We start from the raw sequence: 27,951 nt of genomic DNA, 5'->3' as shown, positions 1-27,951 counted from the left end.
AAATTTTTCTCCCAAACTTCCTAATCCACAAAAGCCCATCATATAGAAATCATCTGTGTGAATACCACATTCCAAATTTTTATTCCTGTAGCCACCTGTGTCACAGAGCAGCAAAATTTTCCTGCACCTGGATGCAATGGACACCAAGTTATAACCTGCTGCAGTTTCAGCCTCACAAGAGAGTTGGGTTTGATGAGTTCACCCCTTGATTTCCACACATCGTTAAAAGGATAACCTTTATATGCCTACAGATGGATGCCATTCTAGAGTCCAGCCTCTCTCAGGTATTCTCAAATGGAAACTCCCTCTCTGATATTTGAGCTGTTTCAAAGCCCTCACCAGGACTGTTGCTATTCAGTGAAATATCTCTGGGCCTGGTTCAGCAGAACTTCTCAACAACCACAGAGCTGCCAAGAGTCCTTCCAATGGTAGCAGTCCCTTTATGTCCTTAATGTGGTTGTAAGGCCAAGAACCCTCAAGTTTTCCTAGCACACTCACACACTCAACTCTCTTTAAAATAACCCAAACAACCAAAAGGTCCCCCAGTCCCAGCTATCAGGGGACAATGAATTAATGAGTGCATTCTTTTGAGTCTGCAAAAAAATAAACCTATGCAGTTGACTTCAAGTTCTCACCAAAGCTGTCACTCCCAGCTGAAATTTCTGCAAATTTTGCTATTGACTGTATTTTAGTCATCTTCCCGTTTGAAATATTTTTTCTTTAAATAAGCCTCTGATCTTTTTTATGCCCACAAGATTCAACTGAAAATTTCCAGCCTGAAGCTTCCAAAAACTTGCTGGTCTCAAAGAAATATTGTTCAAAGGGAGTCGATATGTTGGTTTAGTACAGCTTTTTTCTTCAATCTATTCTCCACTTCCACTGAGAAACCTGTGCCTGTAAATGTGACAATACCCCTTTTCTTCTCCACAATTTGCAGGGATAAATCACTTCTGTTTAGATTAAATATGTATATACTATGCAGTGCAGTTTGCTTGTCCAAATGCTTCCATCAAGGGCAGCACAGACAAAAGTCCTGAATAACCTCTGCTCATGTGCTGTGCAGTCTCAAAGCATATGCACATTAAATCTGATGCAGCGTAGAAATGTTGGATTTACTCTGCATAAGATACTGTGCCTACTCTGTTCATGTGTGAAAAGTCTCAGAATTTCTGAAAATGCTTCTGAACTGTGAACTAGAAATGCCCTGTTATGTATAATAGCCTTATTTCTGTGGCACTATTTGATTAGAGCCATTTCTCATAACTTCTGATAATTTATCATTAGATGCATTAGATGCATTAAAAACACAAGCTGAAATCCAACATATGTTTTCAAAAGTATAATACAATTAATAAAATAAAATGGGCATCAGATTTAGGTGGTGAGATCCAATGGGAAATTGGATCTAGATGTCTTTGACAGCACATTAAAAAATGCCTTCAGATAGTTTATTTATAAAGTGATTCTGTTTGGGTATCAAATCTAAGATCACATCAATACATATTATGGAGTAAACAAATGCCTTAATTGAATTTTTTCTAATTGTAGAAAGTTCAGAAACTGCAAATTTAGCTGTTTGTGTCGTGGAGCAGTAAAATATAATACACTGTCTTTTTAAAAGTCATTCTGACTACTTTTTATAGTTATCAGTGCTATCAGTGCTTTGATATCTTTGCTAAAGAATTTACACAAATTATTTTTCTCAGAGATTTAAATATTTCGTTTACTTGGACTCACATTTTTGTCCAGTGTTGAATAAAATGAACAAGAAGACAGAAACTTGGTGGAAAAAAGACCAATACAGAAAATACCACCAAAAGCCCCTCAAAAAAGCAATATAATTCCATTAAGAAAATCTAATATTTATATACTGCAAACAGAATTTACTGTATAAGACTAAGATCAAATTGGCTACCATCCTCCAAACCACTATTCCTCCATGTGGAGTATCCACCTAAATTAAAACTAACGCAAATCCCAAACCAATATCTAAGTGTTTTGGTACTTTGGCATTTAATCAATGAAATCCAGTTAAACAATCACAAGGTGCACCAACATTTCAGAGCACAATTTCCACAAATTATCCCTGCTTTACACTAGACCCCTAAAGTGGTCCAACCTCCACTTATGCTCATTCATTCTTCAAGCACCAACTTTTGTAGGCTTTCACTTTTCTACCTGCAATTATTTTTAATAAACCCAGACAAAACTTATAAACTTGGAATATTGGTTCAAAGCAGAGCTTCATATAGAAATTCATAGAAATCTTAAATTGTCACATGGCTATTTCCATGTACCTAAGCTCTAAAGTGCTATATTTGTCTAAACATTTTTCACATGCAAAAATATCACAATTAAACATGAGGCTTATTAAAAATAAATAAGACAGAAGTTAGCCAATGTAATTCAAAGTCAGAAACATAAATAGTTTGGTAAGATCTATTCACTGTGGTTCAACCTTTGAAGTTTTCTGTGAAGTGCTAAAATAGTCAGAATCAAAAAAGCTACAGCTTGAGATACTTCAAGTGAGCTGTGCAATATAATTGCACAGCTAATAGAAGCATAATCATCTCAGCAGGAATTAAATAAGGCAAATACAACTGCTGAGTTGTTTTTCAATATTATTAATTTCAAAGCATATCTTGCACATGCTGGCATATTTAGGGAAGCCAGGCAACTTCAGATCACAAGAGTACACATTTTAAGAGCTTTCTTCTGATGATGCAGCATGTAATGAAAAAGCTTTGAAATAAACTTAACTCAAATGTTTAATGTACATATAAAAATACGTCTAAACACCATATATTTCATACTTCAACTTACTGCATTTAAAAGCTTCTCTTACAAATTGAACTACAGAAGAAATTCATAGAATTAAGTCAAGCAGCTGTGCAAACTCTACAATGCTGGTTTTTTTGCTTTCCCATTATTTCAAGTTAAAAAATTAAGGATAAATTTGTTAAGCACTTTTCAACACATAAAACCAGGAAAAGAAGAGGGAAAAAAGCATTTTTATTCTGCTTTAAAATAAAGAGTTTGTTACTAAAATAAAATCAAGTAAATAATAAATAATAATATCCTTATTCTGTGTAGAGGAGTACTGTAGTGCAGCTATTGCATAAGCAATAATAAAAAGCAGAAGGGCAACAAAGAGAAGAAATGTAGCTTAGATACTAAATGTAAAAAAGACTGAGAAAACAACCCAACTCACAAGGAAAAAAAGGAATATGCTGTAATATGGAGTCACTGGCTTTACATTAGGAAATCTCTAAAAGATCAGGTTACAAGATAGCATGTACCCGCAGCCTTCTAAAATCTAACACCAGTAGTGATATGAACTCCAGAACTGAGCATCCAGCTGTCTGGAAATGGATGGCAAAAGGGATCTTTCTTAAAAAGTGTCTCCAGGGTCTCTGAAGTCCCAGTTCTTGCTCATCCTGTCTAGCCTAGAATCTCTGAGTGTGGCACTAATGTAACGCTCAAATCTGTTTTATTTGACATCAGTCTGCCAGCATTCCATCACTTTTACTAAATCAAGATGCCAAAATATATACAATTATCTGATTAAGAAACTTGATTAGTGGAGCCTGTTTTACTTGTCATACTTAAATGAAAGAGAAGACCAAGCAGCCTGCTTGGCAAATCAAGCAGTTTGTGCTCTGCTCACAAAATCTCCTGTAGCCTGGAGTTCTCATAGTCACTCACCACTCACACTGCCAGAAATGCCTTTCTAGAGAGGCCTCAGGCTCAACAAAGTTTGCCAGTTTCAAGATGGGATTTTGATGAATGCCCTGGCTGCTGGCAAAGTGCACACAAACACAAATCCTCTCCTGGGGACTGCAGCTTCACCAGGACATCCCTTCCTCAGCCTCTGCTGCTTCCAGGTCACCTCAGGGTAAGGGGGACAAATGATACCACTGAAGGCTGGTGGGTTTCTTCTGGAATTGAAAGTTTTGGAATTTGTGATTTCTTATCCTGGTGAAGTTCCTAGGGATTACTAAATGTCTTTGAAAGTGAAAAGAGAAATAAATAAGCTCCAAAGCTTGCCTAATTGCAGGGTAATTTAGAGAACTTTTCATTCTGGTCTGATTCAGCCTAATATCAAATTGAAAATTTTCTTTGTGAATTGGAAATTCTGGGGTTTGGCCAAATCTTGAGGCCCAGCCATATGAAATGTATATCCTTTCAGAGTTGAGATAGGATGTGAGCTGCTTTTTTTTCTTCTCCTCTTGCTCCCATTTGCTCACCAGTGTATTCTGAGACATGAGAAAGCGGAGAAGTTAACCAAACCTTTTTTTTTTTTTTTTTGTTAAATTATAGTATAAGATTCCTTATTGTCCATTCAATCTTCAGAAACTTCCAAGATCCTACTTAAATGGAAGGTCTCTAAAATGCTCTTCCAAAGCTAACATCTTTGGAAATGACAAAATTCAGCTTCAAGCTGATGCCAGGAAATTACATTCTATAGTTCATTATGTGCCCTTCCTGATGAAAAGTGAAAAAATAAAAAAGATACCTTAAGGTATTTTTTAGATGTTTTAGAGCCATTTTTAGAGGTCTAACATGAGCTTTGACTGTAGACAAAGACAGTAAAACTGACATTCACTGAAATGAAAGTCTGATTTCTAATCCATCTACTACTCTTTGTTTTTTTCTGTCCACTAAGACTTCTGTAATCACAAAAATTTTAAGAGAACTGAGATTTGGCTCAGCTCTACCTATCAAGGTGTGCTTGGAAAACATGAGTGTAATGCTACTTTTAATAGAAGTTGCTTTATTCAAAGTGGTCTACATATTTCCTTAAAATAAGGCATGCAAACAACAGATGGCCAAGCATATGGTGCATCACTTACAGATATAACCCAGCAAAACTTTTAAAACTGCTCAAAAAGTAGGAATGACCCAGGCAGCCTTGGGTCAACTGAGCAAACACAACTTGACAGCAGCCCTTTCTCACAGAGAGCAGCAACTGGCCAGCCCAGACAGGTGTGAGAGGTCTTGGTTCATGGACAAAAAGTGAAATATAAAGGGTCAGCCCTTTCTGAGTGCCACCAGGGCCACGGGGGCCATCAGAGTCCTGACACTTGGCACCAGCTGTGAAAACTGCCCAGAGCACAAACATGGCCAGGATCCTTTAACTGGTGGCACAGAAAGTGCTCTTAGGCTGCTGCTCTGTTTTATTATTAATGAGGCAAATCTGCAACTCCACAACAGCTGCAATGGTGCTGTGCTATGCAGAGGAAGAGCAGGAGAGTGAAACCTGGAATAATGCAAACAAATAACAAAATAGTCTTTCTTCCACTGTCTCGTGATATTGCAGGAATGAACATGCTTTATGATAGACCTTTTAAAATGATTTTTCATGCCTCCTTAATTTCTTTTCATTTGCTTATATTGCATTCTTAGTGTAAGCATGTGCATGAGCATGTGCATTCATGTAGTCAGTGAATGTTCCTTTAAAAGGATAAAGGACACTTTTTAAAATTCAGAATTGAATTTAGCTCAGTCTGGTGTTATACTTAACTAGTTTCTGGTTTTGATAAGGCATTGTGTGTGCCCCTCTTACTTAGAGGTCATGAGTTGTACTTATTGAAAATATAAATACACTACCAAATACACAAATATTTTCCATTTTGACTCTCAGCTTACCATAATATAATTGTATCAGCTGTGGGAAACAGTCAATTTATATAGATTAGAAATGACTTTTCACCCCTTTAAAAGACAGTTGTGTTTTAACTGCAAACCTAACTACAGCTAACTTGTCCTCAGGACAAGGAAGTCAACACATGCTGCATGTCAGGTTTGTGTTGAATACAAAGTAAGAAATCTGGGAATCTGAAGGTCATGGCCTTTAGCAAAAGGAACATCTAATGCTGAATGAATATCCTGCAGTAGCAGACAGCTGACGTCTGTTGGATCTCAGTGCAGGAAACAGATTTCAAAAGGAGGAACCTGTTTTTGTGGCTGAGAAACAAGAATTCTCAGAGGAGAAAAGGAGGTTCTGGTTGCTGTTTAGGATAAACACAAAAATGTTTCCCATTGTGGAATTTCCCTTTGTACTTTACAAAAAAACCCAAAAATTCAGCTAAAGAGAATTTAATGCTCTCTTCAGATTATCCTGTCCTTGCTACTTCAATATTGGTGGTGTCTCTAAAAGAACACTAAAGTTGTTATTTTATAATTCTGCAACTCTAACTTCAGTTCAGACATTGTTTATGTCTTATGGAAATGGGATATTTTGTGACAGCAAATAACTTTTTCTAGCACCAGAGGGACCAGTACCAAATGGACAAGACTTTTTACATATCCAGAGCTACAGAAGGGATGGAATAAACCCATCAAAATAAAGACCGTGAAAAAAATAAAAAATTAGACACTTAATGGAGGAGATACCAGTTCCAGATAAGAGGACTGTAAATACAGAATGTGGATAAGAATCCGATTTATCCTTCTTTGTTTTGTCATTTTGTGAGCCACTTGAACCTCTCTATGAGCCATCAAAAGAGATCAGTTTTGCTGCTCCTTTTAAACTTAAAAATGTAACTAGATCAATTAGGATGCTCTAGCTAATTATATATTCTTTGCTATGTCTTCAGATAATTTAGCTTCCTGGCAGAGTGGACATAAGAGCAGCCTTGCAATAGAAGCCTTGCCAATTCAAAATAAATGAAAAGAAATACATTACTGAGGGCAAAATTGGAGAGAATATATTTGAAATATATTTCTTGAGAACAAAGGTAAAGTGCACATTTCCCAAATATTACAAGAAAATTCATTTATTTGCCTCATATAAAGCATAAAAACCGAATTATCTCATCATATAAAGAATATCCTCAAATATGCCAAATGTTTATGGCTTAATTGCTAAATAAATTAGACTATTAAATGCAAAAAAACTTTTTTTTTCTTCCTCTTTAAATTATTACTAATTGCCAAAAGAGTTTTCTGTGTCTCCAACAAATAAGAAATTATATTAAATAATTAAAAATAAGATAGATAGGGTACTACTTACACTAAAAATCTTACACTGCTTTTTCACTGATATATTATCACTACTTTTTATTCAGATACATGCTGCCTCTGAAATGCTAGGGTTGCCATTTTATGACTTTGAACATCAATTCCTTTTAACTAAATATTTTTCTTCAGAGACCCTGGAGCTAGCACACATGTATGACACTCCCTTAACATTAAAAAGTCCAGAAAATGGGTAATTTTAAGGAAAATGTATTGAAATGGAAATATAACAGTGAAAATATATAGTGTTAGTCCCTTTCTGAAACAGCACTGTTGCTATGGCAATTCTCAAATCTAGTATTTTCATGAGAAAGCTCTCTTCATTGAAAGAGCCTGAATTTATATCCACCTTCATATTTATATGCTCAATTACACTTCAGAAACAGCATATGAAAGGTTTAGTTCTGCTTCTATAACTTTTAGTCAATTCTCTGAGTAGATGTTTCTTAATATTTGACTTCATATTGTAAGACTCTGAGTGTCAAAATCAAGTTCCACTGTTACTTCTCCTAGAAATCAGTTGATACTGCTTGACAGCTTTTAGACATTCTGTCAACTCTTTTAAGTTATATATATATATATAAATAATATATATAAATATAAATGAAACTAATAAATTTGTCCTATTAAAATGGAAATATTACTACATTGAAGTTATTTCAATAGAAAAGTGTGCATGTTAACTCAAAATGGCAAAGAATGTGCATGTTAAAATCTTTCCTCTGGTGACCTCACAGTTTAATAACCCAGAGAAAATATCTCATCATAAAAGTGTTTTAAAAGTAAGTTAATCATTATTAATTTGTTGATAATTGACTGCAATTGCATTAACCCAAGCACTTTGGATCACTCTAATGTATTTATAATAAAGAGTTCAATAGGAATCTCACTGTGACACAGCATTAATTAATGTCTGCCTGTTGCAAAGTTACAGGTTTCCAATACACTCTGCAACATTTGAGGAAATGTCAAATCTTTCTTATTTCACTGGTACTCATTATAATAGCATTAAAAAATACCATATGCTCCTACTGTGGGTATTTTCTGTATTTCCAGTGCCACCAGCAAGGGAAGAGAGCCCTGGTGCTGAACATGGTGTATGGGAACTCAGCTCTTCTGAATACCCAAACCACCTTGCATTGCTCTGTCCAGTGCTGAAGACAGGCAGTGTCCCTTTCAGAATGGAAATGAAAATGCCTCAAAATTTTCTTTCTTTTGCTGCAAAAGTATAGAAAGCAAGCGATTCAAAGAAGAAGTAGTCAGACATATGAAAAAACTATGACTTGTAATATCAATTTTATAGCACCACTTTCAAAGCTGACACTGTAAAAGCAGGGTCTTGTGAAGGGCCTAATTAAAGTTAACCAAAGTTAAGAAAACCCCCATAAATAAGTGACAGATCATAGATGCCAAAACAATGTTCCAACAGCTCAGAGCAGGATTATAGTATTCAGGAAACTTCTGTACATTCAGTTCAAGGGGAAAAAATACTACTTCTCATTATTAAATTTCATGGCTTTTTTTTTTTCCTCTTAGGTCTGATAAAATTACTCTTAACAGTCACATTTACCCAAAGGTTTATAAAACAGAAGTTTCAGAATGCAGCATGATAGGTCTAGACACATATGGCTGTAAACATATGAAGGATTGCTAAAATACTCTTTGAAAAACCCTACTTAGTGCTATCTCAGCTTTGGAATTCAGAAGTCAGCAAAAGAAGCATACAGGGATATTGCTTCCAGCTACCATCTTCAAAAAACATACTGGGAATTCAGAAAAAAAAGTAGGAAGAGTTTCTTTATACTTTCAAATACAAAATTGTGAATTGTTTAGTTATTTACTGTACTACACTGCACTTAAAAACTAGCATTTATATTGTAGACCAAGGATTGGTTCTAGTGATGTTTTTATGACACAAGAATAATTGTGCCCTGTTGAAGATAACTCAGACACTGGTAACAATAGAGACACTACACAACAATAAAACCACAGAAAATCATGTTCATCTTAATTCTACTTGTGTGCAGTATTTTGGTAGGCAAAAGCCATTTTATTGAAATGGGACTAAAATGTCTGTTATGCCTTTGCTATGTTAAAGACAGGTTAATGACTATATAAAAATTGATGTGTTAATTCTATAGTACACCTATAAAGAAATTCTAAGTTCAGAAAAGCACAACTGATGTGCTGGCTTTCATGTCCTTTTTTTAATATAGGTTTCAACATAAAAGACATTGCCTTTCCAGTTATTACACAAAAATTAGGGGCTAGGGACAGATGGGGAGAATTTATTTAGTTATTTATTAGCATCCCTAACCACCCTCCTCCTTTCACAAACTTTTTTCTAGCCTGAGTTAAATTTTATTTATTCCATCTTCATTCATCTGCCTCAGTCCTCCCTAATTCTCTGTAGCTTTTGGAAGAACACATAAATAATAAGATATTAAACACCACTCTTGGTCTGTTGTGACTTCTCCCTTTCATTTTAGCACATTCAGGGACTTTCAAGAAGACTCCTGCTCTCTGAGTAAGACTGTGGAGTATATGAATGCTGAATTATTGAAATCTTGGAAATACACTATCACCCTGATTGAGGGTGGGAGTTATGACTCAGAACTACGCCATCTTTTATTTTGATTTAATCACAAAATCATAAAACAGAATATTAATTCACTGTATACGTGCCATAAAATGATATCTCACTATAGCATGCACATGAAAATTAATATATTTCCTAAAATCAAATCACCATAATGAAAATTATTCAACGTGCTCCTATTAAATTTACTTTGAAATTCATTTATTGCTCTGAAAAGCTTTAATTCTTAAAATATTTATTCCTATCAAAGGAAGACAACCTGCTCTAAAAATAGCCCTAAGTGATACATTTGGGGACTGAATGCAACCTGATTTAGTCTGGACAAGCCAAAATCTGAATCTTTATGCTCATCTGACCCTAGTACTAAAGCCAATGAGGTTTACATGCTTTTAGAATCAATTTTCTAAAGTTAAGATAATTCTCTGTTGTCTAATTTAATGCATGCTCTAGAAGTTAATCTTCTGATATCTTAGCTGATTAGTTTAAACCATGAGACACTCACATGTTCATTGTACTTTTCAAAAAATTATTCCTGAGATAACTGGGAGAGTCTAGCAAAAAAAGCAAAAAAGCCTCAGGAATCATGTTGGACAGCTCACACAGACCTCATGCAGCCATCCCATACAAATATGATCTTCATTATAAAACATTTCCTCACTGCTTAAAAATGAAGTTATGATGTTGCTACTTTGCTGGCTCTTTACCTTCTTATAATAACAATTTTCCTGCCATATTAATGACAAATACATCATAATTATCTCTCTTCACCTTCAGCTAGAACAGCACAGAACAGCCCTTAATCTAATTGCATCTCTAAATTCATGGGAAAACAGTCAATCATGGTAAAGACTTGTTTGACTTCAAAGCCAGTAATGATTCAAACAATTAAGACTCTCACTGCCTCCATAATTCACAGATTCAGGAAAGCAGCACCATTGTAAAATGAAACACTGAAATTCTCTTTGGATAGCAAGAGGAGTTTGTAACTTCTGATTTTCTTGGTTTTGTCAACTTTGCCAGCCCATTAACATGAAAATAACTGCTGACATCTGGTTCAAGGCTGGGCACCAGTTCAGTGGAAATCTCCATCTCCATAATGCCAGAAGACTGCTTTAGAGGTTGTGGAACATCAATTTGTTTTGTTTCCCCTCCACACCTGGTAGACCACATGCATTCTTTAAAACTGTAATACAATTAATCAGTATGATGGCTTGGGAATGTAATGCAAAAGGAATTTTAAAAAATCCAATTTCAGAACTGCCAAATTTATTTAGTACAAGCCATGCTTTTAATTTAAGCCCAGGGAACCCCAGCCCCCGGTTTTCTTCAAAAATACTGAAGCACATATAAAGGAAAAGAGAAGTATGGCTGCTTCACAGAGCATTAAAAGTTAAGCATTTCATAACAACAGAATTTTCCAAAGTACAAATGAGGGAAAAGCAAACCCCACAAATGAACAAGTGTATCTTTGGTTATACCTACCCAAACCCAAATCTGGCCTGGGTGCTTTATGAACTCACAGGCTGGAGCATCAAATAAACCAACTTAAAAAAATAATGAATTTTTAATTTGAAAGGACACTTTCATGTCCCTAGAGTCTCATATCTACATATACTTTACTTTCTTTCTCCAGCACTGCTGCATCTGTTTGCTCTGCAAACATAAATATCACTGCTATTCTCTCCACCCACCCCCAGATGGGAAAGCCCATACAGCAGCTAAACAAGTATCCCAAAAATAAAGAGTAATATCAGCTACTCATATCAATTTATAACAACCATATGCCTATGCATGCATTTTTTTGCATTTGCAGGACTAATTTACTCTGACAATATCTACACCAACATCAGCAAAACACTAAACAAGATTTGTTTCTACAATTTTTTCTTTCAATAGTGCAAGTGCTAAGGTAAAATTTAAGGAACAAAGACAAAAATAATAATAAGAAAGAATATGACTTTTGCAGTTGTTTCAACTCAAAATAGGTGTCAGAAGTGTAGCACAAAATAACTTAAAATAGAACAGTATTTTTCTGTGCCTGAAAAGGGAGATGAATAGGGAATTGTTTAAATTTATTCTCTCTCCATTCATTAATATTCCATGAGACAATTATGATAGACTCAAAATAATTTATTTAAATTACAAAATAATTTTAGCAAATAAATTCACTCTGTAGAACATGCTGAAACTGTTTATTAACACCATTTATTATCCCTAACAAGAGCAGCATCACTTAGTTTGTTACAGAAGCCATATAGCATTGCTTCTTTTCTGCCCAAGTAGATGTGTAGCTCCTAAAGTAAGATTTCCTACAAATAACACAATTTCAGACATTTGTTTTCAGAAAGTATGACCCTGAAGACAGCCAAATGTAAACAGATTTTTTGTTTGGTTGTCCAGGTGTGAGTCAGCAACAAGAGCAATCTTTTGGGAAAATACAAATTTCTCTCTTCTACTTCCCTCATTTACTGAAACACCCAAACCTAAAAGGTCTGGGAATAACCCAAACCAAGTGTACACCATCACCTTCTATAAAACAGTGGGAAGCAAGTGGCATGGGATTGCTGTGACTGAAAATTCTGGAAAGCATCCAAGATTTCCCAGTAGCATCTGTGGCAGAGTTTATTTTCTCAGCATTGCCTGCTGCAGAGCAGTAACTCCTCAAGGCCTGGAGGAAGGCACAACTGAGCCCAACACTTTGAAAAACTTGCAAACATTCTATCTTCATTACTCTAAATATCATCAACAACATTCCAGAAGAAAAGATGTTTTATCTTTTAATAGCTCTATTCTTGAGATCAGTTTGCTCAGTGTCAGCACTGTATTATAGACACTATCCTAGAAGTGAAACCTAGAACACATTTTGGAGACTGACAGCCAAATGCAAACACTGTATTCTGGAGTTAAACACACAAAAAATCATATGTATAACCATGTGCATATTTAACAAGTTTATCGTGCATATATCTCTAGCACACTAAATTTCTAAATCATTTCAAAAGAAGTTTCTTATTTTGTTGGTCCATAGCATGGAGAATTATAACCTAATATAACAACATGCTTAATACAGGTGACATTCTAGGTGTTTTCTAGGTGACATTCACAAATGCTTCATAAATAAAACTTGTTTTATATATCTAGCAACAAAAAGAACAAAAAAGGGGTAATATTTATACCTGTCTTGCAGAAGAAAATTAAGAAATCACAAGATTACTAAATCACCAAGAAATCCCCTGGAAAATAACAATTTCTTGGCTCTTCTGCTTCTCAGTTGTAAATCAGCATTTGCAAGGCATCTTTCAGAATCATTATCAGAAATCTCAGATGAGGGGAAAAATCCCAAATGCATTATGGTATTCTGTATTTCTGTGGCTCATCACTACTTAAAAAAAAAAAAGAAAAAAAAACCGGAGGGTGTTATAGACTAAGACGCATTACCATTAGAGCAATTAAAAGCATTTGTGTTAATTTCTAAGATATATGTCTGTCAATGATTTAAAATATCTTACATAGTTTTATTTTCAGGGGATAAGACAGAAAGCACATCAGTAATTTCAGTTCCTGCCTGTAAAATATGGTATAACATGGTTTCTGCACACCTTGAATGGTATAACACCTCTTTAAATTAATGTAAGCAGGAAACAGAAAGGCTGCAGAGGAATAAATCTGCAGCAATCCAGGCTTGAAGCTAAATTGGATTATTTCAAAGGGATGGAACAGAGATGTGTAAGATACCTTGGAGAAAAAGACCTAAGCAGAAGGAATGTTTTTAGCACCCCAGGCAACAAAGAGCTGTATAGAAAATATCCTGTACAGTTCATAAGGAGACGAAAATACAATGCAAAGACCAAAACAAACCAAAAGATGCATCTTCCAGGTAATGCAAAATTGCAGATATTTTAGTAAGGTGGATGATAATACCACCATCCCTATCATAACTTACAGAATTATTTTTTACCTTCCCAGACACCTTACAATTACCCATGTATGTGGAATATCCTGACCTCAAACTCAGCACCTAGAGCTGGTGCATGCAGGGTATCAATGAAATTCACTTTTCACTTCATTACCACAACACTTGAGATGTGAGAGGCTTCAATTCCAGCCAACTGTCTTGCCCAAGCCCCTCACAGAAATATAAATAGATGTTTAACTTTCAAAGGATCCAGACTGTGCTTTCTTTTCTGTGCTGTTTTTTGAAGTTTTGAGATCATCTGTTTTATGTAATGTAGCTGCAAAAATATTGCCTATGAGTTAGCTCTGCAATAATTCACTCTTGCTACAGCAATGATTGAGTAAACAGAAGCTTCTACCAGAGGCATTCTTTTCTATTATTTATTGTAATATTTTTTCATAATTTAATGAGAAAAATTTAAAAGCAATATTTTCATCCTTTCATGTTAAATTAATTTACAGTGCTATAAGCCATAATGAAAACAGAGAAATCATCAGCAAAACAGCATGCTAATAAAGACAGATTTCTACAAAGTTTCTTAACTAAACTCATAAAATAATTTTTTCTATTTCTGTCAGGTCCAGCTTGTCTCTATTTGTTCCCTAGCATTGAAACATACACTGAAAATTACACAAAAGTGAAAAAGCAGAAACTACATAAGAGCATAGAAACTGAGAAGAAAAAATATTTTAAGCAAATCTGATTTATATTAGCATATATTCTAAATATCTGCCCTCATATTATGTGGAAATGTCAACCTCCAGCCTTGCGTGATAAAGATCTTAGAAATAAACCCATAAAATATTTAAATTAGTAAAGTAGCCTCAAAAATTAAATTAAAATAAAATAAAATACCCATAGGTTCCTCTCCCTTTCCTCCTTCTCACCCAAACTACTGGGTGAAGAGTTTCTGTCCTGAGTCAGTCACAATTAGTGTTGCCAACCTGTAAAATTCCTTTTGCTATTAACAGCACTTGAGTCTCCCAGGATGAGGCTCAGTGCAAGGAATTGGTGACTGTGGAAATGCTGCTGCAAGTTTGCTCCAAGGACACTACATGGAATTTCTGCTTCCCTGCCCCATCACAGAGGTGGATTAAAACTGGTAAATGCTGGTTTAACCTGAGGCACTGTGAGCCCCACAGCACCTGGGGGTAAAACTGTGTGCTCAACACTCAACAGGAAACACAAGATAATGAAACAACAAGCTGTCACTTACAGCTCCCCTTGCAGAAATCACATTTTTGGTGGTATATTCCACGTCTCACAAATCAAAGGTTAAAATAAAATGACTACTTTTTTTTTTTATGCAAATCAACAAGCTGGGATTTAAACAGCGCTGCAACTCTTACTCATGAGGCATAGAATTACAATATCACAGTTAAAAAGAAAAAGAGATGATCCGTTCAGGCTAATGCACTGTTGTGACTGTAATAGGTGTAACATAAGTGAGAACAGGTTTATTTCATAGCTTTGATCTCACAGCTTCCAGCAGGTTTCCAGGTTCTGGAAAGAAAGGATTTGCCACTTCATTTATAGATCAGGCAAATACACTTTGATATAACCAGTACAAAAAATAGCAGGACAACTGTAAGCTTTTCCCAGCAAAAGACCTTTGAAGTTCAACAATGAAATTAAATGACTCAGTCTTCTGAGTTTTGTACTTAGTCCTCTAGAAAGTGTGTCTTGCTGTTCTTTTTTGTTGAGCTATGAAGTAGATGCAAAAAAAAAAAGTTATTAAAATTGTGTCCAGTCTAGCAGACTGAGGTAGAAATTAGGTAGGTTTAATATAGTAGACAATATATGGTATTTCTGGGGAGAATATAATATATATCTTTAATCTCCTTAGTTACTAGATGGTGCTCACATTTCCTCCATTGGCAAAGTTCACCCAAAAACTGTAATATCAGATTCAGATACCAGAAATTAATATTGTGACATTAATAAAAAGAAGTCACACAGTCTCTTTTTAAGGTTAATTCATTTATTTCACAACAAATTATCATTGTAACCTCATATAAGTTCTCTTTGACTGACACATTTTTTTTCAATCAAGCTGCTATGAGCTATGAAGATTTCTAATGTGAAAAAAATTACACAAAGTAATAAAATAAAAATGTTCATCTTCAGAACTGATTAATGTGCATGCTTCTTGGTGCCTATGGCCTCTTTTGGTTTTGCATTATCTTTTCAACTACACAGACTCTACAGAGATGAAGATATTAATTCTAATTTGAGTCCAGTAATTTTCACTCTCATACCAATGACTCTGACAACTCTTAGTGCATAATACTAAATCCAACCTAAATAAAAATATGATGAGCAATGTATTATTTTCTCTATTATAATTGTTCATAAATACTGTGTTCTGTTTTAGATGTGTAATCTGGTCAGTTGAAAGCTGCTAATTTACTGAGGCAAAAATGGACAGCTAAATTTTTGCTCTCTCCTGCCATTTCTACAGCCTCTTCCACCCCTATTCTGATTCAGAAGAGTTATTCCCAACAGAAGGGTGAATGTGAAAAACTACCCTTATTTCAGGCACTTCAACCCATTTTATATGGAAAAGAAACATAAAGGACAGAAAGCATTAACACTTTCCCACCTGGTGACAACAGAGGCAAGATGAGCCAGAGCAACATCAGGCATAAACATTTCTCAGAGAGTCAGAGAAAAAAACCCAAACTAATATCACTGCCTCAACACTTATGAGACATTTGTGTGCGCAGGAGGGTCTGCAGAAGACACAGCTTAAAACCTGAAGTGATCTGGCAGAAGAAATTTTCTAGACATATTTTCACATATCTTCTATCTATGATTAAATTAATGGTCATCATTTTGGTGAAAAGCAATCTCAGCAGTCTGAGTTTGCATCTTGTTTCTTGTTTCTCTTCTGTTGCCACATGGGCAATTGCATGATTTAGAAGTATACAGAGTGGTAGGATCTGTGTGGAACTATAAACTCTTTAACCTATAAAAGAATGACTTTCACTTCACCAAATGAAGTAAAAAAACCCACATTTACACATGAGACAGAGAACACACACACATTTTACACCAAGCTTAGGCAGCTAGTGTAGTCAGTGAGTTATTTAGCTACTTCTCCAAGGCTCTCTCTAAGTCAGAGGAGAGGAATGTTTCTCCAGGGGGCAAACAGCCCCAGCTTAGCTGGACTAAACTGCCCTTTGGAAGTGCTTCACTCTTATCCCAATCTGTGCAGAACTGGGAAGGCAAGGGATTGCAACCAAGCTGAGCTCAGTGGCAAAACCTCCTGCAGCAAAACAAATTCAGAAACAGCTCTTGGACATTTCTCTGTGGTGTGAGGAGGTACTAACACAGATGCTCTTGGATTACTAGGGAGGTGAAGAAAATGGGAAAACTGCATTTGACCAGCTGCATAACTTTCTAGATTGCACCTGCAATCTGCTAGCTCTTAGCAGGAACTCAAACAGCTCACACACCATTAACACTTAAAAGGAGGTGTCAGAAGTCGACTCTACATCAACAGCAGTAAGAATTCCTGTAAGAACAGGTGGCAGATACACAAAAAGCTCGTTATGGGGGCTCTAAATAATTTTAAGGCAGACAAAACACTGCAGAGAGGACAGCACTGCATTGCTCTAATCTGGTTACTCAGTACATTAAACTGATACCTGGATAAAAACAGCAGAGCTTGTCTCTGCTTGCACCAGTGTTTACATCCTGCTAAGCTCACCTAAAGAAAATTCACATATCTGAAAAAACCCCCCATATAGCCCACAAGGTGAACAGGTTATCTGGATAAGCTTAAACCCACATGGGAATATATATGAAGCATAATAGAATGTATATATAAATACAATAAATATAAAAGAAAAACTTAAAGAATTTATGAGCTTATATCTGATTTCCGGTGTCATAGGCTCTAAATAAAATCTCTCAATCTCATGAGAAACAGCTCAATAATGCTATATTAGGGTAATTGGTAGGCATCATAACATCAAATTACCTTCCCCTCATAAAAATATAAATAAAATCAGAGAACTGACAACACAAAAATAGCAATTATAAGCCCTAGAATGAGTATTAAGTAGCTATATATTTTCATTACATTATTCAAACTCTGAAAATGAAATTATTTAATAACAGTTTCAGAAAGTTAAGCCCAAATATAGTTACATTAACTGAAATGAAACACAGTAAAACTATGACAAGTAACTATAACTTAAGGCTGGATTTTCTGAATTCTCAAACATGAATTTTAACCAAATGGAAAATCCTGAACACCAGTTTACCATCTCCTAACCATTTAATACAGCACTGCCGCAACAAAGGACAAATGTCCCCTTCCAGAAAGTTGCTAATGTTATCAGTGTTAACTGGTGATGAACCCATGGAATCACTGCAAAGCAGGCTGACATAATAATTCTGAACTAATAGCCAAAAAAATAGTCTTTGGATTCATAAGTGGGATAAATGGCGGTTTATGTGATGAACATCAATAAAATGGAATCATCCACTCAAGAGAGAAAAGCTACAAAATAAAATGGAATCCAATGAAAATAAATAATTCAAATGAAAAATGTGGCATGCAAGGAAAAATGAACATGTGGAACTTCGTGCTGACAGAAGAGATTCAAATTCTTGTCAGCAGTTGAAAAAATAAACTTCTGACAGAAAATAAAATTGGACACTTGGTACAGAAAAGTTACTTTTGCCAAACATTGTCAAAAGTAGATAGTGGGAGTTGCTACAGTAAACAATTGCTGCACAGTGCATATAAAGAACAGCTACTATTGTGAATAAGTGTAAATTCACATCCAGAAAACCTGTGACATAGCAGCTATATACTCCTAAAAACGGAAATTTGGAGGCACTTCTTAGAAGACAACTATTTTTCTCAGTCCTATCTAAAAACCTTTTACAAAGCCAGCATAACTTTTCTCTGGAAATTTTTTGTTCTTTTATTTTATTCCTTATTTGTATTCTTTGTAGGTCACTGACTTCTTACATATTCAGGAAGATATCTGCCCTAAGCCAAAATTAATACTTATCCTCAGTTATTCACTGTACAATTGATCCCTTTTACATTAACATGTTAATAATCACAATACAATAATTTTTTCTTTTTGCCTGCCTTGGGAAAAGACACATTTGGTCTCACAAATAAAAAATTATGCGCACTTTAGCCAAGTGTATTGAACAGTCTGGTAGGAGGCATAATTGCATAAGGCACAGATACCCTTTAAAACCCATCATCAGAATATATTAAAGGCAACCACTGGGGTTTTGCCTAGTTTTTACTGATTATTCACTTTTCAAATAAATGTGCTATAAGTAAATACAATACAAAGTGAATAGAAGAACTAAATGACAGATTAGACTGCACTAGTAAATATTGATGATCATGGGAAGATGGAATGGCACAAGTCTTCAAAGTTCTGGTAACCACTCAGTCTAATTCCTGCCACTTCAAATTGATGGGCTACAGTGAAATAAGACATATACTTCCAAAGATTATGAGAAAGTCCATCCATCCCTTCTTTGGATGTGGGAGAGCCTACTTTAGAAAAGCCTACACAAAGAGTGATCCTGAAGAAATGGTAAAGTTGGGAGAAAATGCAGGAATTGGAACTTGCTCAGAATAATGGCAAACCATCTTATCCCTTCTGTTACATTTCTACTTGGGATCTTTCCATGCTCTCCTCTGATAATCTTACTCAACACAACAGAACCTCACTCTTCATGCTACAAAAACTTTTCCCATCTAATCTGTGTTTGAAAACCTGTGTTTAAAGCTGGTAGGGTGTGAATGCTGATCTACAAATGAAAATTAGGACTATCCCTCTGGTGTGCTCAATAAACTCTTACAGAGGAAATACATAAATCAACCTAGTGAGAATAAACTAGGTTATTTAGCACATTTGAAAAGTTGGATTTTTCTTCTACTATGATTATGAGAACACATGCAAATGAGAAATTAAAAGAAATTTATGTTTTTACTTGGAGACATCTACTTTGTATGTGAGATTTCTGACAATTGAGATCTGTTTATTTTCATGAGAATAAGTTTTAAGAGTCTCATTCTAGTACCAGAGAACTAGATATCTTGATAAAACAAGCCTTTTACCTCCCAAAAGAAAATTTGTGCTGATAAGGGTTTTTTCTTTTAAGTTCAGAAACAGGGAGGGCAAGGCAGAATAAACATTAATGCATCAACTCATAGGCAAACTACAGCAGCAATACATTTCTGTTTTTATGATACAGACCATCCAGATAAAACACACTGAAACAAAACACTTGACAAAAAGTAATGACATCTACCTATTTGGTTTTTAGTGCTGATTTCTGACCACTTCTCTTTGATCTCCAGCTAAGAAGAACAGTTGTGTTATCATTATCCCTGCTGAGAATCAGCACCTGAATCTCCTGTGAAAGTATTCAGTATTTGACACTTGCTGTTAACAACAGAGGAACATTAATCCCCTTCATTGTGACTGCTAATTGTGATACTGAAAAATTTGTGACCATGTGTTTTCAAAATAATTTTTTTAAAAAATCCACTCTGAGGAAAAAAATCACTCTGAGATGCTATCTAGCCTTTCCTTAGATTAGGTTGTAAGAGCACTAGGTTTAAAACTCAAGATTTTTCAATTTCTCTTCTATTACTCAGTGGAATAAGATGGCACTGACAGTTGCTGTTCTATTCCAGGTACTGTAGAACAGATTCTATTTTAGAATTGGCAACAAGTTAGTACAAAAAGCAAAAATGGAGAACTAAACTTTTTTAAAAAAACAGGTAAGGGAAGAAGATTATATGTTATTTTACAAAAGTTTTAAACAATTATAAGCAGAAGGGACTGAAAAAGTGTTTCAGAATGGAGAATGAAAAAGTGCTTCAGAACAGAGAATGGAAGTACTTGAAAATTAATTAATATTTTTTAGTACATTCAAGTGAAATGAGCAAGAATATTACAGATACATTCTCTTTTCTATTTTACAGAGATTTATCATCTAATCCATAGATCATTCACAAAATGAACCGTGTTGGACAATAATATATAAATTATATTTGAAATAAATTTGGAAGCAATGTTTTATCTCTCAAAGAACCTATTCTAATAAATAATAGAGAAGTGTCAGGAATATGCATCTACCTCAGCTTTTTACTACTGTAAATAAAGCTACCTGGACACCCTAAAAACAAGTGAGCACCTTTGAAGAATTGATAGGAACAGAAGAGACAAGAGTGCCTTGCTCGCTGTTCATGTCCCTTAGATGATGCTTTTGGATACAAAAATCACCATGAGAAAATAAAGGTACTGCCCATACTGTATATTCCAAGGGATAACTTGAGGCACTGCATATTTTTCATATTATGAGCAGCAAAACTCCTGACTCTAATGGAAAACTACTTAGGTTATAGGCTAAGTGAGCATGAAGGTGGCAATAAAAATAAATCTCCTATTTATTTCATGCTGAAGTATTAACCTTGCTTCATTTATCATATTCTGGCATACTTTTAGTCAGGTCTATACTACCAATAATTTGTCAGTCATCATAGATTAATTCAGAAATATTTTTTAAGCTGTATATATAGTACAAAAGCATTTTCCAGTTACTGTTTACCTAGGTGTCACATGCAGTATTCTTCATCAGATTTCAGTGAAAAAAGTCTGTGATTATATTCATCTACAGGCCTAATATTAACTGATTGCATTCATAAAGTAACAGGATAAATCCACAGTAGCTCCAAAATTCTATCTAATATCACATAAGCTGCATAAAGTGTCACATACAATTATTGCTAAAAAGACAGACCAGAAAAGTACTTCATGCAATCATAGAATTCTTAAGGTTGGAGAAAACCTCAAAAATAATCAAATCCAACTGTTAACCTAACACCACCAATTTCACCACTGAACCATGTCCCTAAGGGACATGGGATCCAAGGATTGTGACTCAACTAATTCCATGGGAAGCCAGTGCTTGTTCCAATATTTGACAACTTTTACTTCGAGAAAATTCTTCCTAATACCAAATCTAAATGTGCCCAGGAACAGCTGAGGCCATTTCCTCTCAGGAGAAGAGACCAACTCCCATCAGCTACAACCTCCTATCAGCTGAAAGCCTGAGCCTCCTTTTCTCCCAGCTAAACACCCACAGCTCCCTCAGTCACTCCCCATGAAACAGGACTGGCCCCAGATCTCAGCCCTGGGAACATCCCTGGTGTCTGTCCCCAGCTGGATATGACTCCACTCCCCACCACTCCCTGGGCCTCACAGCAAGTTTTTACCCAGCAAAGAGCACAACCATCCAAGCCATGAGCAGCTGGTTTCTTGAGGAGAATGCTGTGGAAGCTCTCTTCCACACAATTCAGGAACCTCCTAGACTGCTTCTTCTTTGCTGTGTTTCTGCATTCCCAGAGTACATCTGGTAAGTTGATGTTCCCCAAGAGAAAAAGGACTAGTGATTATGAGACTTCACCCATTTGCTAATAGAATATTTCAACTTTTTCTTCACCCTGGTAGGAGGTCTATAATAGACTCCCACCTGAATATCTGCCTTGCTGGACTTCCCCTGATTTTAACCAAAACCACTCAACCCTGTTGGCACCAGCATCTAGACAGTGAAAACACTCCCTTCCATGCAGGGCTGTCAGACCATCTTTTCCTTCCTCCCTCCCTCCCCTTCCTCTCTTCTAAGGAGTTTATAGCCATCCACTGCACACTCCAGGCATGCAGGTCATCCATCTGTGATGGCAACTGTGCCTTGGTTTTCTAGCTGCCCAATGGGCTCCAGTTCCTCCTGTTGTCTGTTCCTGCTGTGTGCACTGGTGCAGGTGGATGTTGGGCTATAGATCACTCCACCTTTCTGCAGGGAGAACTCCTAATTCCTGTATGACCACTCTCAGGTGCTTCCACAGTGTCTGACTCATCAACAACTCCTGTGACTTTGCAGCCACAAGGATCTCCAGCCCTTACCTCTCTTTCATTGTGATTTCAGGATTTACCTCATAACCTCCCTGATAATTCCCTGCCAGGTGTGTCAGTCACCTCTCCTTCCCCCTCCCTTGCCCCCTGCCGAGTACTGTCTGTCTATCCTGGCATTCCAGATGGGCATCGAGTGATTAGGCAGATTCAAAAGATGCCCTCTTTCCCTGGGAGGACGTTGGGCCATTCAGGTGACATTTGTCCCTTAAAACCTCCTTCTGTGTACTTGGTTGGTGAGGTTTCTACCCCTTCCCTCCCTCTCTTCCCAGGGTTAAAAGTCACAGCAACCACATGGTCAGAGAGTTCTCTTGGAGATGTTGCTGGGTTCAGAGGCCTGCAGGCCAGGAATAAAGCTCTGGATCGAAACCCTCCAGCAGAACCGACTCCTTTCCTTCACCATCGCCTTAAAGCTTCTCTGCCAAAGGTAAACCTGAGCTCCTGCATTCCTGGACTTGTCTCCAAGAGCCCAGCTGCAGCATCCAGCCAGCCAAAGGTGTATCAGGGGTGAAAATACCACAGCTGCTGCCTTTGGTCAAGCAGCAATGGCCAGAGGAGCCCAGGGACGTTCCATCCGCCTATATTGGTAATTATTGCAATATACCTCCACTGAGCTGTCAGACCAAAGGACCTCACTAGCACACCATCCCCCAAGCATGCTGTTCCCAGGCTTATCTCTAGTGAACCTGGTTGTGTATCTTTCTCCCTCCAAATTCAGTTTACTCTTCATTAAACACTGATAACTCCTGTGCAAAGATCCTTTTCCCCCTTTGGGACAGATGTACCCCATCTGTCACCAGCAGGCCTTGGTGTCATGTAAACCAACCCACAATTATAATTAACACAGCTGAGAGTTTGTATCACTAGAAGTATGAAAGCAGAAAGTGAAATTAATTTTCATCTCCTTCATATGGTTACTTAACAAACCAGGCCTCACGAGGACGCATGATGTATTTCAACTAGAACAAAAAAAGCAAAAAAGAAGCAGCACATAATTACACAACTCCTTGGAGTAACGGGTTTGTATCCTTGAAAATTCTCCAGAAAGTATTCTAACTGTGTGAATCACCTCCACTATTACATTGCTGTCAGTTCAGACAAATGATGCATGCAAATACATGCTTGTACAAACTAACAGGGTGTTTATAATGCAACATTTTAATATAATTACATCATCAGGTAATTGGAATGTGCAGTTATATAAGCCTCACCTTTCTCCTTCTGCTACTGAATGAACTGCTAACTGCTAAGGAAAGATTAATCTTTATTAGTGACAATTGAGTTAACAGCTTCTGAACATGAAAAGGAAAACAAATGCCAAAAATGTGATATTTTCCTAGACAAGCAACTGCTGCTATATAAAAAGTTTCTGTACAGCAAGTCATTATTTTCCTAATTGTTTAAAGAAATAAGATAAAGTTGGAGAGTGTAAAGCAGGAAACTGATGCATCACTAAAAGTGATCCTTGTCACTACACATGACAAGGATACAAAGCTGCTACTGAACTCAGAAACTTAGGTTTTTCATTATTTGTGTGGAAAACTATTTATCAAAATACTGGTTGACAACTAGTGGTTAAAAATATCAGATTAAAACAGAATTGCAGCATTTCCAGATTCCTAGTGACTATTTTCACATTATCCAATTCTACGGAACTGTGTGAAGAGCAAGACAGAGACTGTAGATTTAAATCCATTTGTTATATTTGACCATAACTTTTATGCATTCCAATAAACTCAGGAAGTCAAAGTTTCTTTCCAAAGACTCATGAGACACTGGTATTTAATTAAAAAACACCATTTTATTTTACCTCCTAGGATCTGAATTCAGCCTGATTGGTGAGAGGAAAAAAAGAAGAAAAAAAATTCATAAGGGAAAAAAAGTAAGTTGGAAAATTCTAATTCTGACTCAAAGAATTTAGGATGTTTTCTATGTTGGGGCAGGGCTTGCAGTTTTACTACATATACTGACCAAGAATATTGAGGACATGGACTGTATTTGAATATGTCTGTTTTGATACAGATACAGAAACTCACAAACTTAGTGAGTTTCTTGGAATATACTGATTCTCAGTCATTGTCTGATGTTTTATGTAGGGTAAGTATATTTCTGACCCACAATACAGAGTTGAAAAAAGGCTTATCACTATTTAGGCTTTATGTGGCTGATTGTATCCATTAGTGAGCAATAACCTCTTTCCACAAAGAACATAAATACATACTTTGGAGACTTCTGTGACTTAGTAAAGCTCCTTTTTCTCTGAATCTTTCATATGCATAAACTGTGAGCAAACTACACATTTATGTCATGTTCTTGCTTTTCATCTTTATACATCAAAGTGAATTGTGAGAGAGAACTCCCACAAGCAGGGTGTGAAGCCTGAAAGAATCAATGCAGCAATACCTGAGAAACAGAATGAAAAGCCATACTCGCTTTCCTGATCATTCAGCTGGCATCATAAAATTGTTCTATTGATAAAATTGTGCTCCATTACTCATTTTTAGCAAATAGATAGACAATATTTGCTCCACTATCAGGAAAATGTACCTGTTTGTACAAAAAGCTTTCACAATAAAGACTTGATACAGAGCACTGGGTTATGACTACTGCAAATATCACCCATCATAATAAATGAATTTATTTTACAGCTAAGAATTCTCAAACTACTGTATAAATTTACTCTTTTTTTTTAATCATTTATGGCTAAATTTTTCACAGTATGTTTTTCATCATTAAATGAACTAAGGCATCCATGGCCTTAAATCTCCAGTTTTGAACTTTCTGTCAAAATCAAAATAATGCACTGTGAGTGAAATTTTTTCACTGAAAAGGTCACTGAGCTTTAGAAGAGGCTGCCCAGGGCAAAGGCTGAGTCAGTATCCCTGGAGCTATTAAAAGATGTGTAGATGTGTCACTTGAGGACATGGTTTAGTGATGGCCCTGGCAATCCTGGGTTGATGGTTGACTTGATCTTAAAGGTCTTTCCCAACCTAAAATTTTATATGATTCTATCAATACTGGAATAAAGGGTCCTGTCTTCCAAACATCCAATCAAGCTCATATGTAAGAAATTTAAGACCTCAAGCAGACCTATCTGTATTCCTCTCAATAACTGTAGTGAAGAAAATGCAATGGAAGTATAACAACATAGTTCAACAACTCCATCTCAACTAATTAATTTTCTTTCTCCTCAGGATTCTCTGGAACAATAAATACAATATTATCTTTCTTTAAGATTTTTTTTCCCCCAGAGGAAAATAACTGTGTGAGAACTGTCCAGGCATTTACTATGAAAATTTGCATTGTTATCTCTTTTTATTACCTAAATGGAGCGTGTTGACAATAGACTCCCAAATTACCATTTCTTCATGTATTTGAAAGTAATGGAGAAAAACTAATTCAGTTAAGCTACAAAGAATAAACTTGATGCAAATGATATAACTTCTATAAATATTAGATATGCTTGATAAACTCTCATGTTTGTCAAATGCCTCTATAGTGAAGTGTTTGGCTTACCTGCCACTGTTTCATGAGGTCCCGAACCATTTTGGCATCCTCTAGTGTCTTTTCTTTGTGTGTAGCATCCTGCAGGACATTTGCAGTTGTTTCAGCTTCTGTAAGCCAAGCAAGGAACTTTTCCAGATCCAGGTAGAATTGCTGCAACATTCTTAGGGCTGATTCCAGAGCAGCTTCACGTTCACAAACCCTGCACAAGTATAAATAATCAAATACAGCACTCTTTGGAAGAAAACAAACCTTAATCATTAAATCAAAATATAAAAAAGACACACAAAATATTTTTTCATGTACCAGTCAAGGTAAGTTTGCTGATACATTAGCTAGAGAATTTCTACTTTATCTTTGGCAGGTTCTTTTTTATATTTTCACCTGAGAAGTAGTAAGTGCAATCAGTCTGACACAAAATTAAGCAAAAGCAGTTCTTTCAAAATACTATGCCTAAAATATGCACAATGGAAAACCAGAAGTAATCCCCTGGTTTTGTTTTAATAAAAGGTTATTTTTTTATGCTACAGTGGAAATACTTGTTTATTTTAAGAAATCACAAAATAGTTCCTGACTACTGCATGATACAATAAATTCAATGATTAATTTTCACTACTTGAAACATTTGGAGATTGTGTTCAACATCTTAAACCCTTATAACAGTAAAGGTTGTGGTGGGCTTTGTGTTTTTTTTTTTAATGTATTATTATTTTATTTTTAATTTGAATGTGATAAATTGCAAGGATGATCTCTATCAGTTACAGGATAAAATACAAATTTTAAAGAGAAAGGCTATTCTATCCTTGGGGAAGACCTAACTCAGATTAGGAAAGAACACTAAAGATTTCAGCAACTCTGCTGCTGAAAAAAACATTAAAGCAGATCTGTGTTATATCAGCATTCATGTGCAATGTAGGTGTCATGTATTCACTGATATTTTTGCTTTGAACTTGAGCAAAATATGGATTTAGAAACATGAGCAACTAAGTATGACATTGTTATTAGCAAAAATCTGTCGAGGTTACTTGCTTATTGTATTACATGCATATTTGTTTAACATCAACATGATACCTAAATAATTTTTAAGATCTGAAAATACTTACTAAGGTCATTTGGTAATGTGCACTACTTCAAGTAGAATGAATGCACTTTGATGCACATCTATGTTAAGTCTACCCATCTGTGGTGGTCTTCACATATCTCAATAGATTTCCTGCCTAGTTACTTATGGAGAGACCAGAACATGAGATTCTAGCAGACATAACTTCTCAAGCTGTAATTAATCAGAGGAGGTCATGAAATTTTCAAGTGCTGATCTCTCTTTCTAATCCTGTTTCCTGTCGTGGAGGGATTGTACTCCTTGGTAAGTGATATCTCCCTAAACACCAGTTCACTGGTGGAAGTGAGAAAAAAACCCAAAAAAACAACTACCACAACAAGTTTTGCCAAGAGGCACTGACTTAACAAGATTTTTGACAAGCATATAGTTAAATTGCAGCAGAAGATAGTAAGAACAGAAAAAGTCAGTCAGAGTACAGGCAAGGACAACCACTACAGGAAAAAATATATCCTCCCTGAGAGACTAATGTTACAAGAACTGCCATATTTCTATTAAATTTTTAATCCTTTGACATCTTATTTGCTTTTCCCAAACATTTTGTTAAAAAAGGGACTTATTTTTCATTAAAAACCCAAGAAAGCTATTGAATGCCTCACTACAAACTCATCTGTCACTGTTTTTTTTAAAACTTAAAAATGGACTGGATTTTCACCTCAGCTGCACCTGTTGCCACCTACAAGAACTCTCCACATCGTGGCACTGCTTAGGCTGCATTAGAATGTGTCCCCAGGGGCTGTCAGCAGGAAACACTCAGCTGCAGAACAGTGAACATGGATCTCTTTCCCAG

The 27,951-nt window shown here is 35.9% G+C and overlaps 1 protein-coding gene across 11 annotated transcripts in view; it reads right to left on the bottom strand.

Moving 5' to 3' along the window:
• The window catches only part of DMD (dystrophin), a 1,046,893-nt gene that overhangs the window by 216,510 nt on the left and 802,432 nt on the right, over positions 1-27,951 (bottom strand). For all 11 annotated transcript variants that reach the window (XM_064706931.1, XM_064706854.1, XM_064706864.1 and 8 more), the window contains one exon: positions 26,057-26,246. In XM_064706931.1, the coding sequence (XP_064563001.1) occupies positions 26,057-26,246 (190 nt within the window). The remainder of the gene's footprint in view (positions 1-26,056; positions 26,247-27,951) is intronic.

Source organism: Zonotrichia leucophrys, chromosome 1 (genome assembly GCF_028769735.1).
Source record: "Zonotrichia leucophrys gambelii isolate GWCS_2022_RI chromosome 1, RI_Zleu_2.0, whole genome shotgun sequence".
In the NCBI taxonomy this organism is placed as follows: domain Eukaryota; kingdom Metazoa; phylum Chordata; class Aves; order Passeriformes; family Passerellidae; genus Zonotrichia; species Zonotrichia leucophrys.
This window is presented reverse-complemented; position numbering and strand designations above follow the sequence as displayed.